The following is a 13,422-nucleotide window of genomic DNA, read 5'->3' as shown; positions in this document are numbered from 1 at the left end:
GGCCTTGGCCAAGGGTGATTTCAAAGGTGGGACTAGCGAGGTGTTCTCGGGTGCAGCAGGGGTTTGATGACTGACGCTCATGTCTTTTGGTTCAGTGGACAGGTTGCTGGACCCTGTCAATAGAGCCCACATGGGCCTGGAGGAGCAGCTGAGAGAGCTGCTGGACATGCTCGACCTCACCTGCGCCATGAAGTCCAGCGGCTCGCGGAGCAAGCGGGCAAAGCTGCTCAAAAAAGAAATCGCTCTTCTCCGAAACAAGCTGAGCCAGCAGCACAGCCAGCCCCCCGCGGGGTCAGGTACTGGCAGCTTTGAAGAGGACGGTGCTCCGCTGGGGCTGGAGACGGGCGAGGAAGGTAAGCCGCTGCTGCGTGAGGCCGCCCGCCCCCTGCCAGTCAGGGCTGAGGCGCAGACACTGGCGTCCCAGGCCCCCCGTGCGTGCCACGCGTGCTCACCGCTAGGCACGTGGAGTTCACGGAGTGCACGGCTCAATACTCCCCTTTAGAAAGGCGGCACAGCGGGGATGCCTGTGCTGGGGTTTTCAGTTAAATAGTTCACAAAGTTTGGGGCACAGAATAAAATTTTTTCTCTCAACTTGAGCCTGAAAAACTGTTTGAAAAGAATGACTTAGGTCTTACACTGTGTTAAAGAGTTAAATTGTAGATGAGAGTAAGAAGTATTCTTGTACTTTGTAAATTGAGGGAGAGCCATTTATGCACTAGGTTACCTGAGGCAGCTTTGTTAAGGGCCGTTTTAAACTGTTGTCATTTAACTGCTCTTCCCTGGCCTGTGGAGGGTGGGGAGGCTCTGCTGAGGCCTGCAGCTCTGGACAGCTGTCCCTGGGTGGTGGCTTGTTGTCATAGTAACTGAAGACTGTCTGGGGATGGAGCTGGGCAGTAGGATGGTTGTGAGACAGGAAGTAAACAGGAGAAGAAATCATGTCCCACTGGGAAGCCAGTGGGGTCCAGTGCAGAACGTGAACCCTGAGTGGTGAGCTGGTTCCCTGAGGAGTTGCCTGTGTGTGTCTTGGCTGGGCCGGAGGGCAGAGGTGGCAGGTCCGTGTTTGTAAAAGGGAACTTCAGGTGAAAATTCTGAAAACTCACATTAAGCATGGAGAAGTTGGCAAAGAGTGATGCCCGGTTTATTTTGCTCTCTGGAGCCCCAGACCTCCCCCCCACCCCCCCAGCCAGCAGGTGGTTTACCTTCCCGACTTAGACTTACCCCGACTTACCGCACATCCAGACACGAAGAGCAGAGTTAAAGCAAGACACACATGCAGTTGTTCCTTAACTTACTATTTAATAAAAACTGCCACCTCTGGCGGACATGTGTGTCCACACGCGCAGTTCTGCCTCGGTCCTTGCAGCGACACGCGGTGTCCTGTCCGGAGGCGCCACGGTGGCCAGTGCTGTGGGTCCTGGCATGACAGCCTCTGATCCCTCTGAACTCAGCACCGTTTCCTGTCCTGTGACTTCTTTTTGTCCCGTTGTCGTGTTAGGCAACTAGAACTAGAACTAGAACCGTGAAGTTTTTGTTTCTTTTAGAAATTTACCTCCTGTGTATACAGCTAAGAATTCATCATGTACCATTTTTTCACTCATTTATACCCATTTTTGTTTCAGTTTTATGAGTCTTTTGTTTAGGTCACCTTAGCATAAGACCCAGACTCTAGACCTTCTCTTTTGGGTAATCTAAATGGTAGTAGGGCCAGAGAATAAAGGCTTTATTTTTCACTGCGCAACACCCTTGCTGTCTGCTCTCTGAAAAGCCTTCATCACCAGCCCGTGACCCTGGCTCTGCCTTTGCGGATCCTGGTGTGTTTTCTCTGAGGAGCATTTGCTTGCAGGAGCCCTTGGCCCTCTGGCCTACCCGGGACCTGGGGCTGCCCGCTTTGTGCCCAGGGGGTCCAGGTGGCATCATTACCTGGTTCTCATGGCCTTTGCTTTCCTCCGGCCCGTGGCAGATCTTCTTCCCACCTCCTGAGCTGTCCTCTGGCCGTGCGTGGTCCTCGGACCCGCGGGCGTCCCTCAGGCGGACTGTGCTCGTGTGCTGCTTGCCCTGCTCGGCGAGCTGGGGAAGAGGTTTGTCCTCAGTTCACCATCATCAAAACGCCCTATCCCGGAAAGCTGCCCCCACGCAGCCCTGCCCTCTTAGCTGCAGAGCAGCAGGTTTCTCTGTCAGTTGTTCCAGCACCGCCTCCGCGGCCCTGGCGTCAGGGCTGAGGACCCTTTGTGGGCCGCCTGCCCCTGCGAGAGTGGGTTCCTCACACCCTCCCTGTGGGCAGGAGCAGCTGGGCCCCTTGGAAGTAGCCCTGAGGTCATTTTAAAGCATACACAAAGTGAGATCTGAGACAAAAGATGGCAAGGAGTGGCTTGACACTGTGCTTACAGTGAGGTTCCCCTCACTGATGGGCAGGTGGACGGGAAGGCAGGTGGACGGGAAGGCAGGTGGACGGGAAGGCAGGTGGACGGGAAGGCAGGTGGACGGGAAGGCAGGTGGGCTGAGAGCCCTTCTGGGGGCAGGAGTGGCAGGGCCCCTTGGAGAAGGGCAGGGACAGCCACACACACGTTGGCTAGTTGTACAGAAATGTCAGCTCGTGACCCTTATTATGGGATAAAAACCAAGAATCAGACATTTAAAAAATGTTTTGGCACGTTCTCCTAAGCCATATGGCCCCTTTCTTTTTCTTAAACATAACTACAGGCCGGGCTCGGTGGCTCACGCCTGTAATCCTAGCACTCTGGGAGGCCGAGGCGGGTGGATCGCTTGAGGTCAGGAGTTCAAGACCAGCCTGAGCAAGAGTGAGACCCCGTCTCTACTAAAAATAGAAAGAAATTAGCTGGCCAACTAAAAATATATATAGTAGAAAAAAATTAGCCGGGCATAGTGGCGCATGCCTGTAGTCCCAGCTACTTGGGAGGCTGAGGCAGGAGGATCGCTTAAGCCCAGGAGTTTGAGGTTGCTGTGAGCTAGGCTGACGCCACAGCACTCTAGCCCAGGCAACAGCGTGAGACTCTGTCTAAAAAAAAAAAACAAAAAACATAACTACAATATTATCACACCTAAAAAAGTCATAATTCCTTAATGACCAATACAGAGTCTCACTAAAGTTGTGATTTAACGATGCTTATGTAGCATTTATGTTGTTCCATTTGAAGCAGCTTGAACAAGGATAGCTGTGGGAGCCTGGCCCCGAGGCTCTGGTTTCTGAAGGAAGGAGACGTCCCTGGGTTGTCAGATGGCAGTGGTCCCCACTGTCCTCGGGACCCCTAGGGCTGTGCTGTCGCTGTGACTCAGTCTGCTTAGCGCCGGGGTTCGGGCTGCTCTCATCAGCTGGCCCTGCCCTGCCGACGCCTGGCGACTGAGCACGCGCAGGGCGAGGGCCGAGCCGAAGGGGAGTCGCTGATGCGAGTTGCAGGAGTTGGTTTGCTGAGCTCTTGGTCCGCCCTGTGCTCGAGCTTTGCCTTCAGTGGACTAACAGGTGCGCAGTCTCGAAGGCAGGTGTCTGGGAGGAGAGTCTCCACGGTGTGCTGGTGAGCGGGGCTTGCATGTCAAGTTGTCGGGATCTCAAGTCACGGGGGACAGGCCTCCCCCTTGCCTAAGGCTCCAGAGAGTCCCCTGTAGTCGAGTGCAGCTCCGTGGGGCACGGCTGTGTGCACAGCAGAACACGCTGTCCTGTTGGTCATGAAAGGATTTTGTATTTTTGCTCTTAAAATGTACCGTGTCTGTGGCTTTATCCCTTCAGAATTGCCAGGCAGGATGGCGGTAGGGGCGGTGAGGTTGCTAGTCCTGTGCTGAAAGTGTCCCTGTGCACTGCATTGTGACTTTCCGAAGCCTGCGTGGCTTTGGTAAGGCAACATTTGATTGTGTGGTGGGCGGGTGGCCTGGCGGGGAAACACCGTGGAACTGTCCCGCACGCTCCCTGGGCCTTTCGGGTTTTGCAGAGTAGCTAGTTTAGATCCGGCAGCCTGTGTGGGAGACCACTGTATGGTTAACCTTTTTGCTGTTTGTAGGTGTGATAAATACCAATGAGTGGAACTCTAGGATACTGACTTTTATATTTGCAAGGTCTGAGACTGTCTTACATTTGATTGTTACACAGATTGTTCTGGAAGTTAACTGAGCATCTCTCATATGCAGTTAATAAAACACAGAATGGTTAGTAGGCAAGGAGCTGCCTCAAGGAATTCTCATAGCTTCGTGTTAACGTGCAAAACGACTTCCGCTCACGGGACAGAGCTGGGCAGCTGCTCTGTCAGGCTGGCTCCGCTGGGGCGGGTCTGGGGTGCCGCGCTGCCCGGCACAGCCGCTGTGTTCTCTCTTTGTGGGCGAGGAGAGTGAGGCACAGGAGGTTCAGTGGCCTGCGTGTGGGTTCAGGCTGGTGGGGGTGGGTTTGCCCCTGGACGTCTGAGTGGCCTTTGCCTTTGACCACTGCCCTCCTGGGTGCTTCGGTCAGCCCTCGGGAGCGCGTCCTGTGAGCCTCGTGCTGGGGCCAGCAGCCTGGTCTGTACGTGGAGCTGACCGCAGGGCGGGGACAGCTGGGGACAGGATGCGCGGGGCTCAGCGCAGGGTGGGGATGGGCCTGGAACCCTCGGGCCAGGCAAGGGCGGGGACAGGGCTGAGCGCGGGGCGGGCGCAGGACAGGCTGGGGACGAGTGTGCTTGGCCGAGGCAGTACCGGGGGCGACTCCTGGTTGGGCAGTAAGATTAGGCCGTCCCTGTGGTGCGGAGACGGTCGGGGGTCTGGCTTGGGGCGTCTTGGTTGGGCCAAGAGCTCGAGGTGGGAGGGGTGTGGACCCTGGTGGAGGAGGGCTCCTGTGCGTGGCTGCTGCCCGGCAGGACTGGGAGGCGGGTCTGAGGTTCCCTAGCTTTGGAGAGGTGGCCGGAGGTGGCGTGGGGAGGGCCCTGGGGGTGCCCGGTGCTCGGCTGGGATGAGGCTCCTTCAGGTTCCATCTTCCACTGCCCGGTGCTGCCGAGGCCAAGACTGAGTGAGGCTGGCTGCTGGCTTCGGCCCCACAGGCCACAGGGATCACAGTGAGCAGCTCAGCGCAAGGTCAGCGCAAGGACAGGGCGAGGAGGAAGAGGAGGCAGGAAGTGAGTGAGGGTGAGTCCCTGTGGCTCCTCCGGCCGGTGCTCCCAGACACCTGCTGGCCCTGGAGGCTGGAGGGAAATGCGGAAGCTCGGGACAAGGACGTAGCAGTTATTGACAACTGAGTTTCCACCCAGCCAGTGTCCCCTGTGTTCTATAAATCTGTCCGAGACCTGTCAGGAGTCTGAGCGGGCCACCGTGTCCTGCTCTCCAAATGGGTGCTTCTGCCTCTGGGGCATCAGTTTTAGGTGCTAGATAAGCTTGTTTCCTCTCAAACTTTGTAATAAAAGGCCTTTTTAAACAAAAGGCTTTTTGTTGAGGTAACACTTTCCCCGTTGGTGTTTGACTCCCTGTGAGGGCTGCAACCCCGAGGCAACGGAGGCGCCTGTAGCCCAGAGCCCCGCCGGGCTGTGCCAGAGCAGGGCCGGCCCCTCTGCACCGGCGGTTTGCTGCCCCGTCTCGGGGAGGACTTTTTTGGTATCCTTCTTGAACATTTGTCTGAGTTAATCTGGTGGCTCAGAGACGTCAGTGAAGCTTATAAGTGGTGTAGTGCTTCATTTTCAGAATGACTTTTTTGATTAAAATATTAACCGTATGTATTTCAAATGGTTTTTGGAAAGTTTGCAGGCTTAATAAAAACTACACCACTGATAATATATACTACTTAGGATTATTTAAATTGTTACTCTTGGTTTTACGTTACACTTCCCGTAGCTAAAATCAGTCCTGCTTGGAAAGGAACGTCAGTGGCTCGGCTCAGCCCAGCGTGGCAGAGCCTCTCGCTGTGGCCTCCCGGCCACGCCCACTGCCCCGAGCGCTGGTCTCTGCCTTCTCATTGCTACGTTGGGAATTTTACAAAAGCCGTTTTAAAGAGACTAAAATAGTCTTCTTCCAAAGACTGTTTCTATTTTTGAAGTGAGATTTAAAAGGAAAAACTACTGTTAACAGTGTTCAGAGATACGGCACAGAAGTCGTGTGTTCCGAGATGAGTGGGGATTTTTTTATTGCTTTTCTTGAGAATCATGCACAACTACTCACCACTCATGGTTTTTGGCATTGACTTAGCAAACCTGACCAGAGCTCAGGTTAATGTTTGTCTCCTTTTGTTTGCTAAGTTGTGGTCCAGGGTAGAGCTCTGTGGAATGCCAGTGTAAGGCCCTTAGTTATGTGAAATACCTTTTCTTCCTCAAGGTAAGTGAACTGTTGATTGTAGAGACTGTCATGAACGTGAATGATGTGTTTGATATTGGCCTTTGTGAAATAATCTTTCACAGTTTGTTGCAGAACGTAAGTGAGCACCGGGCGCTGCGCCCAGGGTGCCAGGCCCACAGCCTTTGGCCTTAGGGAGGCGCACACAGTGTGGCCCGAGCCCCATGGGGCCGCTCCCTGCGTAGCAGGCAGTTATTTGGGATGCTTTGTTTCCTTAATTGAATTAGTATTTTGGTGGACTTCACATTTATAGTAAGTTTTATAATAGATTTTATAATCTTCAGTTTTCAAAAATCACTTTATTTATAATTTTTTCAGGAGATAAATCTCCCCCTAAACTTGAACCATCAGATGCATTACCTCTTCCTTCAAACTCGGAGACTAATTCAGAACCACCAACCCTCAAACCAGTAGAACTCAACCCAGAGCAGAGTAAACTATTCAAAAGAGTCACATTTGATAATGAATCACATAGCACTTGCACTCAGAGCGCACTGGTAAGCGGACACCCTCCAGAGCCCACCCGCGCCAGTAGTGGCGATGTGCCGGCGGCGGCCTCCGCGGTGGCGGAGCCATCAAGCGATGTAAACAGACGCACTTCTGTTCTCTTCTGCAAACCGAAAAGTGTAAGCCCCCCAAAGTCTGCCACGAACACTGAAACCCAGCCAACTTCTCCTCAGCTAGGGACCAAAACCTTTTTGTCTGTAGTCCTTCCGAGGTTGGAGACTCTTCTGCAGCCAAGGAAAAGGTCGCGGAGCACATGCGGAGACTCCGAGGTGGAGGAGGAGTCCCCGGGAAAGCGCCTGGACACAGGTAAATGTCTCGGTGGCTGGCCGAGAGCACCCTCGCGACTGTGCTGAGACGCGTTCGACCTCCAGGGAGCTGGGCAGGAAGCGTGTGAGGTGCTGAGCTTGTGTTTTGCAGCATTCTCTTAATTTCCAGAGAAGAAGACAGTGCAGTTTTTCTTTCAAAAGCCCCAGATTGTAGATCTGAGGCTGGCGCCCTCTCGGGGCTTGGAGGGGCGTCTGCCACAAGTGGCCGTGTGGCCTCCCGGTGGGCCCTGCAGAGCCGTGACCAGGGCTGCTCCCTGCTCTGCCCCATCGTCCCTTTCCCTCCGAGTTTTCTCAGCACCAGGAGTGACTCCGGGTGTAGTCTGCAGTTGGCCGTCTTGGCCTGGGCACATCTGGGTAAACCGGTGGCCGTGGGCGGCTGTGCCTGGCGCTCGCTGGACCCTGGAGTAGAACCCGGGCCTTCCTTCCTAAGGACAGCTCGTCCCGGGCCTCCGACAGGGTCTGTCCTTATGCTAAATGCACCACTTTGCAGTTGATTTAAGCACTTTAATATTTCCTCAGTTTTTTGTACTCTGTTAAGTGCGTATTTGGTGAGGTACTGTCTGCTGAAAGAGCACTTGGACGTGGTTCTCCTTTACTGCTCAGCTTTTGTAACTTCAGTCTGCTTAAGTAATTTCCCAAGACGTCCCCTGTGTGTTGCGTCAGTAGCGTGGATAGCGTGTTCGGGAGACCGCGGGGCTGGAGGGACTCGGCCTTTGCTCTGGCAGCCTCTCTCCCTGACCCCTCGGGGACAGCCACAGACGAAGAGCCACTGTCGTTCAGTGGTGGCTGTGCCTGGGCGGTGCCAGGTCACATCTCCAGCATCTCCTATCTGGACCCTGTTTGTGGCATGTTTGTCCTTTTGTTCCGTGTCCTGAGTCAGCGCTGGATTCCTGTGTGTCTGTCTGTCAGACCTGGGTAAGGGGAAGTGCTTTTTCTTTCGGCTGCGCCAGGGTGTGGGTGACATCTCACACATTTCGGCAGTGGGAATGTGGCCTGGGGGGATTGCGCTGTTTGCTGGCGCAGGGAGCAGGGCGGCGGCGGTGAGGCCTGCCTGCGAGGGCCGCGCCCAGCCCCTCCATCCCGGCTCTGCGGCGTCCCTGAGGAGACCAGACTCCATTAGGTCTTTCCGGCCTGCAGACAGATGGTGCCTCTTGTTGCCAAAGTCATTTCTTATATATTTCATTTTAATTTGTATGACAATTTTGCACATAAATTAATTTAATAGAAATTATCTACCCATGAAAGTTTATTTTGATGGACTGATGTTAAATTGGGATTTTTAAAATAGTTTGATAAAACCTATTTTTAGTTTTTAAGTAACAGGAGGCAATTTAAGTGTTTCACATGATACAGATAAAGATGGATCGAACTTGTCTCAGTACTTGAGAATTTCTCCTAACTATACTTTGGCAGGGCGTGGCGGCTCACACCTGTAATCCTAGCACTTTGAGAGGTTGAGGCAAGAGGATCGCTTGAGGCCAGGAGTTTGAAACCAGCCTGGGCAACGTAGCAAGACCCCTTCTCTAAAAAAAAAAAAAAAGAAAGAAAAATTAGCTGGGTGTGGTGGCACCAGCCTGTGGTCTCAGCTACTCAGGAGGCTGAGGCGGGAGGATCTCTCGAGCCCAGGAGTTCAAGGCTGCAGTGAGCTATGATCATACCACTGCACCTCCAGCCCGACTCCAGGGCGACAGAGCAAGACTTGGTCTCAAAAGAACGAAACCAAAACTATACTTTGGCCTTTCTTAGCCAAATTTAACGAAGACTTTCACCTGGTTTCTAAAGCTCACGGACAAATCCCAGTGGTGATGAGCAGAGTCCGCACGCTGTGCTCTGGGTGCCCAGAGCCAGGCCCGGCCGGCAGGATCTCCTGGTCTTGGGCGCCCACACCACACACAGAACGCGGAGCTCGGACCTTGCCCCTGTTTCCTCTGGGGTTCGCGTCTGTTGGCGGCACCGTGCAGGGTGCCGTGCGAGTGGCCCCGCCGAGTGGCCGGTGTCAGAGGCAGCGGCCTCCCTCCCTCCTCTCCGGATGCTCAGTTGGTGGCTTTCCTCCGGTGGCTCCACTGAAGCCTTTGCCACCTGTGGGCCTCCAGCCCTGGGTGTGGTTTTCCTGGTGCTTGGAGCCTCTCAGACTTGCCGGTCAGATGTCCTCTGCAGGAAATAATGTGTCCCCTCTGTTCCACTTTTCCACGTCTGAGTGCAGTATCCGCAGGTGTTCAGTGGCAGCCGTGAGTCTTAAAGCAGTCCTGCCACAGTCCTTTAGTAAGCATGGTCCACAGCACGCGTCTCTTGAAGAATATTTGTGCCCTTTGACCCTGACTGAAATGGAGATTTCTGCTTTCTTATTCCAGAGTGGCAGTAGATTTCAGTGGCCGCGTGGTGAACCCCTGAGCACCCTCCTGGGCAGCCGAGAGCCTTAGCGCTGGGATCAGACCCTCAGGAGCGCAGGGCGTCTGCCGCTGCGCCTGCTCAGCCGGGGCGGGCCGGGCCTGGTCTGTTGCCGGCTCCGCGCCTTCTGCACCTGCCCTGTCCCGCCGCTCGCCTGGGATCTCTTGCTCCAACTTGCAGTTCTTCAGTCTGAGGACTTGAAATATTTGGAACCTTCTGAATTTTTTCCAAACATTCCTCCACGTGCTCTGAACTTGCAGGGCGTTCTTGGTGTTCTCCAGTGCACCGCACCATGCCGTGCTGGCTTGAGCACACATGTGCTCGCTCTGAGACTCCTCCCCTGGGGCCAGGCGTGCGTGCACCAGGCCTCGAGGGGCGCTGAGTTCTCTGGACGTCACCTCGGCGCCATCCCTGGCTCATAGCTTCCTTCTTCTGTGACTGCTCATTTATGTCCAGCAGTGACTGCCATGCCAGCGCTTACCTGTCCTTCCTCTCCTGAGACTCCCGCTGCGAGATTCTCGTGCGTGCTGGGCGTGAGCGCGTGGGCGCTGGTCCTCAGCCTGTTTGGGGGGAAGCTGAGCTGCTTCTGCCCTTCCAGCCCGACAAAATGGCCTTTTCACTGTTTCCCAAGTTCTCACTTTGCTAATGTGCTGGGTGGCTCACTCTTTGGACCCTCTCACTGTTCCTTAACTCAGCCGGGCTGGAGCTGTGCCGAGAGCCGTCGCGGCACACAGAGGGCCCCTGCGCTTTGCATTCACTTAGTTCTCGCGGATCTCATTGCGACCATCGGTCCAGCCGCTAAACAACACCGGCCCTTGGAGAGGTCTCGGCCCCCCAGCCCACCCTCTGTAGGGCAGAGCCTCCGAGAGCTGGCAGGACGTGTCGGCCTCCCGAGCGTGGGTGGTTAATGGAGGACGCAGAGGAGAGCCTGGTGCCCTGGCCCGGGAGCTCGCGGTAGCACAGCTGACAGCGTCGGACCACACCGAGTCCCTCCCTGAGCATGCGCAGAGCTGGCCCATGTGGCCTGTGGCTCCCGCGGGGGCGCAGCGTGGCCCTCGCGGTGGACGCACGGCACCATGTGAAGACGTGGCCTCAGCAGCGCCTCTTCTTTGTGTTCTACCCGATCTCCCGTCTCCCTCTGCTTCGCTTTCCTTCCCTCCCGGCAGTCGCCGGCAGATTGTCGCCTGTCTCGCTGGCCGCCACCCTGAACGCCTGCTGTGGCCACCTGAGAAGTTCTACCGTGGGGATGGGCCCTGCGCCGTGGGTGCGGGTGGGCATCTGGCCTGGGCCTTTGGCCTGTCACAAGCTGGTCTCAGCAAGAGCAGCGTGGTATGGGGGTCTTCCTATGTGCGATGTTTTTACTGAAAAGTTGAAAAATGTACCAGAAACGCTATATTTTTGGCAGTAGAAAATCACATGAGCAGAGGATGTTGGGCGCCACCCGCCGCCCTTGCGTGCTGTCTGCGCTCACTTCCCAGTGTGCGGACATGTCTCGAGCATCCTGTGAGCCTGCAGGCAGGGTGGCCATGTGGGTGCTGACGCAGGACAGGAGGGCTTGTGTCTACCCCACGTGGCTGAGCCTGTACCTGTCCCCGGCCTCAGACGTCCTGGCAGCCGTTGGCCCTGGGGATGGGGAGCCTGGGGTTCCCATGCAGGGGCAGCTGGAGGGTTCTTGGTATCCATGTGGGTTGGGAGGGCAGAGGCCAGAAAGGAACCGGCCCTGTGGTTCCTGCAGGCCCCGTAGGTGGGGGCTGTTCAGAGAAGGGGGTTCCCAGCCACAGGCGACTGGCAGTCTCAGGAGGTCCTTTGCGGACCCCCTCCCTGGGCAGCCCCGGGTGTGCCATGGAAAAGCCCGGCTGGAGGGAGAGCCTCGGTGCCGCAGGGTCATCAGAGTGGCCGGGGTGGGGGCCGCTGCCCAGCGGGCAGAGGAGGGTGTGCGGGTTCCGTGTCTGGTCTCTCTCCTGCCTCCTAGGAGGTCATAAAGGCCACTCAAGGGTGGGGCAGCAGTGGGGGCCCCGACTCTCTGGTTGGGGGGTGGCAGCTCTTTCCCAAGAGCCTCTGCTCTCTCATGTTTCATAGTCAGTGACTTGACCTTTGTCATTTAGCAAAAACACTTGTACAGAAATAGTTGCTGGACGTTCCCTCCTGCTCTCCACGTGATGTAAAGGGTTGGGCCTGTGTGAGCGCCTGCTGTTTGCAGATGCCCCGTGGGCAGGGTGCCAGTCTTTGTGCACCTCAGGCCTTGGGCTCCCCGTGCTGGCACCACCCAGAGGCTGGCGTGGGACTCCAGAACCTTCTGGGCCAAGTGTCGTTTCAGGTGCTCCCAGGGGTGCTGAGGGTGGGATCCCCGGTGAGCTGTGCCAGCCTCAGTGCTTGGAGAAGCCACTCCCATGGGGCTCTGTCGTCCCCAGGCAGCAGCCTCTTGGGACGTGTCTGGGCCTGGCCTGGCCACTTGGTGCCCCTGAGGCGAAGGCCACCTGTTCCCTGTGTGCACGGCCTCGTCTGGGTCCCAGGTGTCTGCACTGCCCACCGCTTCCCAGGTGCTCGGCAGCGTTTCCCAGTGTATGTACGTATGACGTATCACCTTGGTGGTATGTGTCCTCGAATTAAATGCTCAGGACAATTAAGAGGGGGCACTTGATGATGGAGTCTCTTCTTCCTGTGTTCCAGTCCTGTCCCTTCAGGCGTCAGTTGAGGGCTGGGCCTCAAGTCGTCCCTCTGGCAGACTTGTGGGCTGAGGCTGGGAGTGTTGCAGGTGCGGCTTTGCCGTGCCGGGGCCGCAGACACCCGGTCGGCCGAGGGAGCTCTCACCGCCGCCGCTGTGCTCAGGTGCTCGGGCCCCCGGGCGGCATCGCCGGGCAGGTTTTGTGGAGGGCCGTGCTGGTCTCTGCACTAGCTGGCCGTAGCTCAGACCCTGGACGTGGCACAGGTGGGGAGACCAGCTGATCACTGAGCTTAGCCCTGTCTGCCTGGAAGGGGCCCTGCGCCTGGGGAGTGGGGGGGTGGGTGCGGCCGGTGCAGCAGGTGCCTGGTCACGGGGCGTGGTCTGGTGGAGCGTCGGGTTCTCACTTGAACCTGGCCTGTGGCTCGGTGTCCTTGTCCCCTGTGCTGTCAGCGAATGGCCTGGGGTTGCTGGCCGCCCTCCGTGATGTCCTGGGGCTTCTTTCTGTGGGCAGTGGTGGCCGCAAAGCTCTCTGGCTAGACGTTGTCAGTGACAGTGGCCTGCCCATTCAGGACTGTAGAGTCACATCAGCAGGTCCCGCTCAGGCCCGTGCGACTCAGTGATGGCAGATGGCCCTGGCTCGAAGTCTCTCCTCTCAGACCCGTGTCCTGGGGCACTGGGCTCTGTCCGTCCAGCCGTCCGTCCCGGCTGGGTGGGCCGTCTCTGACCTCGACTGGGAGGCTGCGGGGTCTCTGCTCCTCAGGCGTCCCCAAGGGCCAGGGCGGTGCTTTCCGCCCTCCTGAGACCCTTCAGGGCTTGAGTTCGTGGGGTCTGACCCTGACCCCTAACCTGCCACCGGCTCCTCTGCCAGGAATGTTGGGGGTGGACAAGAGGCCACTTGCCCCACGTTGTTAGCTCAGCACACATTTTGGGGGCCACTTTTTAAAGACTGTCCTGTAGATTCTTTTTTTTTTTTTTTTTTTTTGAGACAGAGTCTCACTTTGTTGCCCAGGCTAGAGTGAGTGCCGTGGCGTCAGCCTAGCTCACAGCAACCTCACACTCCTGGGCTCAAGCGATCCTCCTGCCTCAGCCTCCCGAGTAGCTGGGACTACAGGCATGCGCCACTATGCCCGGCTAATTTTTCTATATATATATTTTTAGTTGTCCATATAATTTCTTTCTATTTTTAGTAGAGACGGGGTCTCACTCTTGCTCAGGCTGGTCTCAAACTCCTGACCCCGAGCG

The 13,422-nt window shown here is 56.4% G+C and overlaps 1 protein-coding gene across 9 annotated transcripts in view; it reads left to right on the top strand.

Moving 5' to 3' along the window:
* Window positions 1-13,422, top strand: part of BRD1 (bromodomain containing 1) — a 51,343-nt gene that overhangs the window by 31,688 nt on the left and 6,233 nt on the right. For 4 of the 9 annotated variants that reach the window (XM_069490741.1, XM_069490739.1, XM_069490740.1 and 1 more), the window contains exons 7-8: window positions 96-353; window positions 6,613-7,107. In XM_069490741.1, the coding sequence (XP_069346842.1) occupies window positions 96-353; window positions 6,613-7,107 (753 nt within the window). The remainder of the gene's footprint in view (window positions 1-95; window positions 354-6,612; window positions 7,108-13,422) is intronic. The other 5 variants (XM_069490745.1, XM_069490742.1, XM_069490743.1 and 2 more) reach the window with 3 other exon arrangements.

This window comes from Eulemur rufifrons, chromosome 16, assembly GCF_041146395.1.
Source record: "Eulemur rufifrons isolate Redbay chromosome 16, OSU_ERuf_1, whole genome shotgun sequence".
Taxonomy (NCBI): Eukaryota; Metazoa; Chordata; class Mammalia; order Primates; family Lemuridae; genus Eulemur; species Eulemur rufifrons.
This window is presented reverse-complemented; position numbering and strand designations above follow the sequence as displayed.